Source organism: Lupinus angustifolius, chromosome LG16 (genome assembly GCF_001865875.1).
Source record: "Lupinus angustifolius cultivar Tanjil chromosome LG16, LupAngTanjil_v1.0, whole genome shotgun sequence".
NCBI lineage: Eukaryota > Viridiplantae > Streptophyta > Magnoliopsida > Fabales > Fabaceae > Lupinus > Lupinus angustifolius.
In genome coordinates this window covers 6,333,227-6,343,795 of record NC_032024.1, presented here as the reverse complement: position 1 = coordinate 6,343,795, position 10,569 = coordinate 6,333,227, and the positions used below count along the sequence as shown (strand labels likewise).

The following is a 10,569-nucleotide window of genomic DNA, read 5'->3' as shown; positions in this document are numbered from 1 at the left end:
TGAATCTAACGAAGTATATATAATATATTTATGGGAATAATTTTGCTTAAAAGTCAACCCAAACGGAACACAATCACCCCTATTCTCAAATATCATCCCATCTTTGGAGGAAAAACACTCTCAAACAAATGCCATTGCTTAAGATTTAAATCTTAGCCTTTAATTATGATAATGATTGGCATTAATTTTCAAACGAAATAAAAAAACTCCCATTTATGACCCTCGATTGCACAAATTCACACTATTTGACTGCTTCATCTTGTGGTTCAATCGTACAACTTGTGCAATTTGTATACACAACTCAGAAATAGTTATAAAAAATTAAAGTGACATCAAATGTTATTAGACAATTGTACATAAAATATTAAACATTCAAATTAAAAGCATTAGATAACATTTGTGACACATTATTTTTATTTAATATTTCTTATTTAAAGAGATTATGAAAATTTGTCTTTTCCGAGAAGTCGCTATAACCAGCTGCAACCATGGAATACTACCCCATAGAGAAGATGAAAGAGTGGTTTCGAACTACACAATAAAGTTAATAGATAATTGACCATTTTACTTCAAACCAAGTTTAAAGGCATTATAGGTAACTACATTTTGAAAGACAAAATACAAGTTGAAGATTATAAATTTACATGGCTACCATACTCCTAGCAAAGATAATGGCTCAAACTAAGAAAAAGAAGTATCACATGTCATTTTTATTCATACTACACTTCAGCATGATCTCCTCTCACATCTTGATCTTGCCATAGGAGTGAAAAATTGAACCTGAAATTGGTGCTGCAGGTAAATATATTTTTGGCATAGAGATAACTAAAAGGTAAGCTCTTTTACTTGCTATCTACCATTATATTAGTCAAATGTTATGCAAATTGTTCAGGAAATTATTTGACTTATAAAATTAGAAAATAAAATTTGTAAGGAAGTTTTGAAGAAGGATACTGGGTAGTATTTGTATGTCCAAATAATGTGAATTTGTAGGGGAAGATATTACACAATACTGCAAAAATGCAATCAAGTAGGACTATTTATACATGACACTGATAGTTACCTTCACTCTTCTTTACATGCCTCAGTGGCAAGAAATAAGACAATCATCTCAAGCTTTCAAGACATAGGAGTTCCACATTATGATAAGAGAATCCATTATACTTTATTACTATAGAATCTAGCTTCTCTGGAGTGAGCTAGGAAGTAAAGTTAGAATGGGTGTGTCTATCCTTGATTAATTAAAGTGCATCTAGATCTCAACTCCATAAAAAAAGATCCAATAGTTGAAGCATCTTGCTTTCTCACTTTACTCTAAACTCCCTTCACAGTTTAGAGGAGCTTTTTCCATTATAATAAGTCCAGTTTAAAGAAAGTAATATGGAACAGTCATAAAACTTGCACTTAACATGGAGTAACCTAACCTTCATATGAGCCCTCAAAACCAGAACATGCAGATGAAAGAAAAGGTGTTTGAGTAGTAGCCACTTGAAAAGGTGTTTAACTGCACTAGCTGGATCTACAAAACTTGATTACATTGATATAACATGCTATTAAAATTATCAATAACTGGAATATAACAAGTTTCAAACACATAGGAATATATCAATATAATGTTATGCTATTTATCCCTTAGGCCAACTTTGAGCCTCCAACTGACTGGATATGAAGTATGAACCAGGGAGGACGAGAGAGTCGAGGGAAGAACAAAATACTTTCAACACAATCACTCATCCAAGACTACAAAACTACAAGTTTTTATCAACTAAAAATGTGTTACACCAAGTCCTTATGTTCGATTTTCACCACATTACACATGCTTTGTGTTCTACAATTTATGATTTAAAACAATACCCTAGTGATACCCGAGATTACGACTTGCCTTGTTCACCAGTGCCAGGAAAACACATTATGGTCATTTTAAAAAACTCTAGTTTACATCTGTGCAAAACGAAAATTGATAGAAGATGCCATAACATATGGTGCCTCTACAGAACTAACTATGATTTTTAAGATTGGGTGCACTGCATTAAATGTTCTTTAAATATCCCAAACAGTTAAAGCCCTTTGATCTTTTCCAAATTATAATCACCTCACTACGAAAACTAATATCGAGCCCATTCTTCAGTCTGAGGTGTGGGTTTCACAATCGAAGATAATTCATTCTTCCATAAACCCTTCTCTCTAGTAAAAGGCAGCACATGATTCAAATCCTTGCAGTCACTGCAAAGGACTTCACCTAGTGAACTACCTATTCCCTTCAAGCCTTTTTCTACTACAGTTTCCTTTCCCGTGATGCATTGATAATATGTTTCTTTAAAGCTTTAAAACCCTCGACGAACAGTTCCAACTCCATCAACCTTGATAGACCAAGTGTCTAAAGCATATAGGAGCATGTCTTCATGTGGACAATATACAGGTAAAATCCAATAAAAAACAAAGAATCATTAAAGTAATACAATCACCCATTTCTATAATGATAAATACAACCATAAATCTTGAAACAGAAAGAATCAAGCAAGAAGTGAAAATGCACATAAAATGCAAATACCTATTGAGTATTAACCCAGAGAAATACTATTTTAAAAGACAAATGCAAGGAAAAATACCGACCTAAGATATACACATACATGTATCACCGGGTCATGTTTCTCCACTTGTCCTTCAGATCAACCTTAAGAAAGAAAAACAATTGGAGTTATACTAAAGGCACAAATCCAAAAAGAAACAAGGGAAAGCATTCTGGTTCTTAGACTGCATACTCCACTTCTGTTTTCAAGTATGTTACTATAAAAACTTCGGATTGCTGCCCAGCTTCCTTCTCCAAACCTATAAAGAAAATATGGTTAATGAGAACATTAAATCATAATGCACAAAACTGTTACCAAATTTATTAATTTCAACTATTACATATATATCCATGACAGTTCACCAGGAAAATTTATGGTTTGACGCACATACATTTTTACGCCATCCCTTAGTGTCTCCTCTTCCAATGACGTCCATCTTCTTTTCTTCTTTCTTGGCTGTGCAACTTGTGAAAAGTTACCTAAGGAATCATCCCACTGCAAATAGAGGGAAATAACTAATATGCCAATGCAAAGATATAAACTAGCACAAACTGAGTACCCACAACAAGAAAAGGAGTCCATAAAAGAGACTCTTCACCATCTGCTTATGCAAAAGTCATGACTGTTTTGGCAGACTATGCCCACAGAGGTGACAGAACCCACAGGCCTCTTCATAAGATGATGGTAATCCTTCTGGAGGAAGGCCTACCTCCAAGAGAAATTGTTTTACTTTAAAAAGTTATCTCAAACAAGATACTACCCTTTAGAGAGAGAAAACTGAACCCATCCTAGCAGTTACAAGGAATCTACTCCCAGAATAAAACAGATAGTTTAAATCATGATTACCTGATAAGTACGAGCTGTATCTTTCCGTTCCAATAAGTTGGGGCGACGAACATTATTACTACAACGAACAAAAGACTGCTTTACAAGATTAGCATCATTTGGTTGAAAAGGTACAATACTCTTGCAGACAATTGGATCTGGTACATCTACATCTCCATTCTGGTTTATGTCTTTCACTGCCAATTTGGATCTTACAACTTCAGATGTTTGCAATGCATCAGGAAGAGGATCCTTAACCAATGCTTGCAGCTCCAAAGAACTTGATTTAAGAGATTCACGAACTTTTTTAACTTCAGAACTAGGCACATAATCACATTTCCCCCATGATTTTGCTGGTTCCACTTCCTCAGTACCAGACAGTTTAACTCCCTTACAGCATCTACGAAGTGCAGTGTGCTTGACTCTATGCTTAAGATTGTGTTTCTGAATTTCTACTAGGGACAAAGACATGGTAAACGGAATGTAAATAACAATAAAACTGTGTAGGCATAGCAATTCTTGAACAGTGCTGTAACTCGCATCATTGGAGCTTGTTTTGAATAATGAATAATGAATAACTGGTAACTGGTTCATTCTAAAAACAGTAACATTTGTCTAAAGTTCAAAATTAGTCATTGACAACAATACAGTAGAGACTAGAGAGTGGGCACTAAGAAAATAAATAACTACTTAGTTTGAAATGGGAATGACAACAGTGGCAAGGTTAAACTATAAACAAAGTTTGAGAAGCATTTATTTTGCCAATTCACATATAATAGCCAAACAATTACCAAACGACAAAGAGGTTATTGTGACAGCATAGGTAGGTTTTTGTGTCTTTTAAAACTTGGTTCGATTAAAGAAATAGTGTTTTAGTTCAGTTAATTTCTTCTGTGTTACAACTTGCTACAGTGTGAAAACTTAAAAAGACAAAAGGTAGCACACACAAATTTAAAAAAAAAGATTCTTTTACAACTTGATAGACAAGGTTACTTTTTGTCTTGTCACATGTATTGCTTCCTAGTTTTCAAAAGCCGTATGTGAGAGTCACAAACAAAGGAGTTACTGTGTTAATTAGCTTAGGTGGTGTTTTCTCTTTTTACTTGTTTAGCTTAGGTGGGGTTGTCTTATTACTGTGTAACCTTAAGTCTTTAATTAAAGAATTTATGTGATTGAGTCTGTTCTCTCTCTCTCTCATGTTTCTCTCTCCTTCCTGGTCCTACTTAAGATCCCAATATTGACAACCTTGATTACACCTTTAGAACTTTAACCACATTATTGTATGTAGAGCCTATGAAAACATCATTTGAAACTGCAAGTGACAAATACAATTCAATGCAAAAGACTCTTGATATCAAATTTTACAAACCATTACTCATGTTGTCATTGCTAAAAAACGGGTGAATTTTCAACTCTCTTAAGTGTTGTTTTGATGAGATTAAAAGGAGGGGGAAACAGACCTTTCTCTCCCTGTGCAGGCAAGTCACATCCACCCAATTCCTGATTCCCGTCAACAGAAGTCTCAACTCTCTCTTCCACCTGTTCCTGCTGTTGCTTCTCACCAGATACTGACACATCTTCCGTGCAGCATACACCACCATCATCTGGTTCACTCCGATCACCACCATCAAAGTCCCTCCTCTGCTTTGTAAAACCTTTTAACCCTTCATCACGCTTCCTCTTCAGCTCACCACCATAAGCAAATTCACCAATACTGTCAGGGCATGTGTGTGCAAGGTGCTTACGTTTATGTTGAAGATTGCCTTTCTGAATTTCTATTGGAGACAAAGATATGGTAAACAAAACGTAAATAACAATAAAATAGGTGTATGCATAGCAACTTGTGTCATTGAAGCTTTTTCATAATAACCAATGACCAATTCATTTTTAAAAGCACAGAAACATTTAAGCTAACTCAGACCGAGGTAGTAAACCCCACGTAGAAGCATGGAACAGCTGGGCCCAAAAAGGCTATAGGGATATAGCCGGGTAGCAGTATGGGTGCCATACCAAAGATTAGGGACGCAATTAAAATAATATATACTAAACACATATAAATCATTGATCTAAGGCATTGATAACAAGATAAAAAAATGTAAAAAAACAAGGAGTGAAGCACCTCTTCCAAACAAGTTTAAGCCTTTACGGCTTAAAGCCATTTCAACACAGAGAAGCAAAGTAAAAAAAACAATGTCTCTTAGCCACCCTGATTCAGACCATTTGAACTTTAAAGTTTAAGCACATACCTGTGTGTAGTACACTAGTACCTAATTCCTAATCATTTCCTAGTAACACTATAATTCAACCCGAAACAGCATTAACATCAAATTTATAAAATGACAAACAGTGCAGTTATGGAAAAAATGGTGCAAATTGAACTCTTTTAAAACAGAACCTGTGTCTCTCTCTGCAGCCAAATCATGGTTTAAATCAACAAAAGCCCCAACTCTCTCTTCCGAGTCATCTTCCTTGTCCAGATTTTTATCCTCCTTGTGGCATGCACCACCATCATAACCATCATTATCATGACTGCTAGCATCACCATCATTATCATTACCATTATCATGATTGTTAGCTCCATCATCATAACCATCATCATCATGATTGCTAGCATCACCATCATTATCATGATTGTTGGCATCATCATTATCATTACCATTATCATGATTGTTAGCATCATCATCATTACCATCAACATTAGCCGAAACCTCTAACCCTCCATTTCGGTTCCCAACCGATTCTCCACCAAAATCAAAGTGCAAACCCTTCGCCTTCGCCATCGCCGCCACAGAATCAAGAAAGGAAGGACCCAAAATCTCCCAAGCTTCCTTCAAATACACATTCACCTCATTCAGCGCCTCAGTCCTACTATTCAACCCCACCAGCCTCTCACAAACCCTAGTATCCCAAACCGCAGCTTCCAATTCATCCCTCCACCGCACCAACTCCTCCGAGAACAACCCTCCCCGGCGACCGGCACTCTCCAGCTTCGCCACCCTCCCCCGCCATATCCTCCTCACGGCAGCTAAATAATTCCCCGCGGAATCATCGGGGCATGCAGCGAGGTACTTGACAGTGCACTCGACCGCAACGGCACAGAAGGCGCGGCGCATTGAATCCGTTATCGGAACGGCGTCGTTTAGGTCAATCTCTTCTATGAGTTCGAGGATTTCGAGAGAGGTTTCGGTGATTGAGGCATTGGAGTGGAAGGATTGGAGGGTGCGGAGGAGGATGGTTTTCTTGAGGCGGGAATCGGCGCCGGAGAGAGGAAGAGCGGTTAGGGTTTTCGCGATGAGGGAATCGGAAACGGTACTCCGGAGAAGGAATTCGAGAACCCAACGGGAAATTTCGGGATCCATTTCTTTGCGGAATTCGGAGGGAAAAGTTTTCAGATCTATTATGGAATTTGATCTGAGTAAAAAATTGATTTTTTTACAGAATTAAGATTCTACTTGAGATTATTATCACACGTGACAAATATAAATTGGATATGACTTTAAATTATTTTTAAATAAAGATAAATCACCAATTGAAGAAAACACCAATTAACCTTGTTCATTCATTTAGTACACTCTCTCACTTTGTGGGTGATATATATACACGGGAATATAATATATATATATATATATACTCAATTTAAATTATACTAGTTACATTCAATCTCAGTTATCTATTTTTTAAATCTAATGGACCATGAGAGTGAGTGAAATAAATGATGAGAGAAAAAAATCTTAAATAACTTTTAAGTTTAACTCATTTGGTCCATTGAATTTAAGAAAATAAATTGCTGAAATTAGATGTAATTAGTGTAACTTAACTTAGATTAAACGAATCCCTTCTAAAATATATATAATATATATATAATAATAGTATAAATATTTATATTATTCAACATTTATTTTTTAAAGAATAAGCAATAATTAAAAATAAATAATAAATGATGATTACATCCTAAAAAAAATTCTTATGTCATTTCTCAATTTTTAATTACTTAACCGAATCTCCTTCTCAAAACAATAGTGGCATTTAATCAAATAATATTTTAACATTATTATTGTAAAAACAATAATACTCCCACTTCGCAACAATGTTTTAAAGAAAGCATGTTAACTTTTCAAATTTTTGCCATATTTATGGAACTTAGATAATATTTAGGTTGTAAACGAGTTCAACTAGAGCTTAGTTCGATAAAGATTTGCCCAGGTCGAAATTTTGCTTGAGTTCGATACGAGTTATTTTTTAGCTAGAATTGAGTTCGGTTAAATTTTGCGGACTATTCAGCTAAGCTAAAATTAGTTTATATATATATATATATATATATCGAATTAGTTTAAGAACGTAACGAGTCAAACTATGTCCAGTTCAAGTTTGACTCGTTTATTTAATAAACTCAATTTTTATGTCAAATTCGACTCATTTAATTCATAAATTTAACAATGCTAAATAACAAATCAAATTTCAAACGAATAGTAAGGTAGTTCGATTTATTATCGGCCCTAGATAATGTTACTAATTCTCTCATAATCCATTTTTAGCATATTGTTATGCACGGCCTTGTAATGCTCTTTTGGTGACCATGATAAAAACATGATCTAATGTAAGAATGATAAACTCTTATTTGATCCACTATTTGGTCAACACTTAATAACCTAATGGATAATATAATTTTCCTCTAATCCCCTTTATAAAATCATTTTGGATAATCTCTTACATATTGTCAATAATTGTATGTACTTTACTAAAATTGTCACATTAATGAAGCTAAATCATTTTTTGTTATTACCGTAATTTGAAACAATTCTAAATGACACAAAATAATATTTATTGTCTGAATATGATGAGATCACTCTCTCTAAGACATTTCATGGCACTATCCAAAATGTGCAAGCAGATTATCAATCACACCATCCTTAGGATAAAATAACTTATATCTCTATTATCAAATATTTACTACACTATAAGAACTGATCTCAAATACACACCACAATATGATTACTAATGTCCGTTCTCGAAATTCTCACAATATGACTATTAATATCAACTCTCGAAATTCTCAGAATATAGCTACTTGTATTGACTCTGAAAAATCCCACAATATGGCTACTCGTATCAATTCTTAGTGACACAGAAAGAAATGGGAAATTTTGCCGAAAATTCGTCGACAGAAAATATGAGAGGGAAATAAAAAGTTGAATAGAAGTGCATTCAACTTGGGCCAAGAAAATATGAAGGGAAAATGTTTCTATTTATAAGATGAGATTTTTTCCAATTTCTTCATCTCTCTTATATGAGACTTGAGAGTTGTTTTTTCAAAACTCTTCTATATGAGACTTGTGAGTTTTTACATTTCATACTAATAGAATAATATAGTAGTTACGGTTGGATGATTAGTTAGAATGTTGTTAGGATAAAACTAAATCAGTTTTTATATAAACTGAATTAGTTTAAGTTCAAGGGGCTAGCTTTAGCACCTATAAATAATCATCCATTGTTCACTTTTCAGATTATCAATTGAATAATAAAAGTTCCAATTCATTTCTCTTTACTTTCCTGTTCTCTCTCTATCACTCCCGTTTCTCTTCTTCCTCATCTCTGGTTTCTCTTTCTCACACATACCAAAAAGTTCTTACTAATAGCTTCCAACAAACCAAGTTCCAACATTTTCTCTTTCAACTCAAATTGGCAAATTTTTTATATGGAACTTTCGAGTAATATAAAATAGTACATTAGAAAAATAATGAGTTAGCAAACTATATAAGATATTACATAATGTCAATGACATGAAAGTAAAATTGGTGTTTTTTGGTTACCTTTGTATAAAATTAGCCTTCTTCAGGTGTTGAGTAGCTTTTGTGGTTGAGAATTGTGATATAGTCATTTTATTTATGTAATTTATGTCATATGCATAAGGGGCCAAACCTTTCACTTTCTTATATGATATGCTTCAAATGTGCTTAACTATTAAGTATCACTATGCCAAATGACATTACCACATTAATGAAAGTTTGATAAATTTGTTGTTTGTATATAGCCAAAGACATTGGATATTATATAATGAAATTGTATTTATAACACTCTTTTGTATTCATAACCATATCATAGTCTAATATATCTTGAATCACTCAATGCCACTTGCACCTTTATGTCAGTCCGAAATTCGCCACCATGTAAGGAGGAGGTACATGTGAAACCATGAGTGATTTTTTGGAGAAGACAATCCTATAGTCCCAAAAGCTATTTGTGAACACCCATTTTTGTCCTGCCCAGAAAAAGCCCAAAACGTTTTGAAATAAAAAATAATAGAATTCCAAAAATAGTTTTCTAAAAATAATTAAAAAATATATTATATTAAGGTTCCTAAATCTAAATGATTAGGTTAACCCAAAAATTCAAAAATAATAAAAATAAGAAAAAAGAATTAAATTAAAATAGACCCTAAAAAAGCGTATAATAATTTTTTCTAAAAAAAAAAGGATAAACATTATATTTAATTTTTATTTTTTTCGACTTTTATTATAAAATAATTAAAAGATAATTAAAAATATTTTTTTACTAATTTTTATAATTAAATTCGAATTTATAAAATAAATAAGATAAGTGACATATTCTAAATATCCTTTTTAAATTTCAAATAAACAATAAAATAATTTTTTATTTTAGTTTTTTTCGAAAATATAATTTTAAAATAATTTAGACATATTCAAAAATATTTTTATTTATTTTCTGTGAATTAATTCGGATATAAAAATAAATAAATACATAAACCAATTTAAATTGTCTTTTATTAAATGAAAAGATAAAAATAATAAAACACCAAGTCAAATCTGACTTGGTGAGTGCCTATTAATAGGGAATTATGGGTTAATGAAATTTTTTTTGTTAGCAATTTTTTAGGATTAGGTTAAGTTAAAAAAAAATTATAAATATGGATTAGTAGTGTTAGGTTTTTCTTCTTCTATCTTGGCTGCTAAAAAACACTGTGAAAACAATAGAGACATTGTAAACACTGGAAAAATCCAAGTGTGAACTTAAAAGAAGGCTACGTGAAACAGTGGGAAGTGGAGAAATATTTCTAAAGAAAGGGATCCGGTGCGGGTAAGACTATTGTTCTCCATGTGTTCCCATCTCACAAAGGCATCTCAACCATCATATTGGTGGACAATTTCCTTGTCCA

General features: G+C 33.2%; 1 protein-coding gene across 6 annotated transcripts; it reads right to left on the bottom strand.

The window, feature by feature from the left end:
* On the bottom strand, positions 2,615-6,852 carry LOC109329694. 6 transcript variants are annotated; one of them, XM_019563446.1, is made up of 8 exons: positions 6,052-6,851; positions 5,998-6,021; positions 5,791-5,949; positions 4,856-5,170; positions 3,417-3,847; positions 2,962-3,065; positions 2,763-2,829; positions 2,615-2,674 (listed from the first exon to the last, which is right to left on the bottom strand). In XM_019563446.1, exons 1-8 carry the CDS (start codon positions 6,752-6,754, stop codon positions 2,636-2,638), a joined length of 1,842 nt encoding a protein of 613 aa, XP_019418991.1. In that variant the 5' UTR covers positions 6,755-6,851; the 3' UTR covers positions 2,615-2,635. The 6 variants fall into 6 exon arrangements, with proteins under 6 accessions (XP_019418991.1, XP_019418989.1, XP_019418990.1 ...); XM_019563444.1 differs by having other exon boundaries at positions 5,998-6,851; XM_019563445.1 differs by having other exon boundaries at positions 5,791-5,924; positions 6,000-6,851.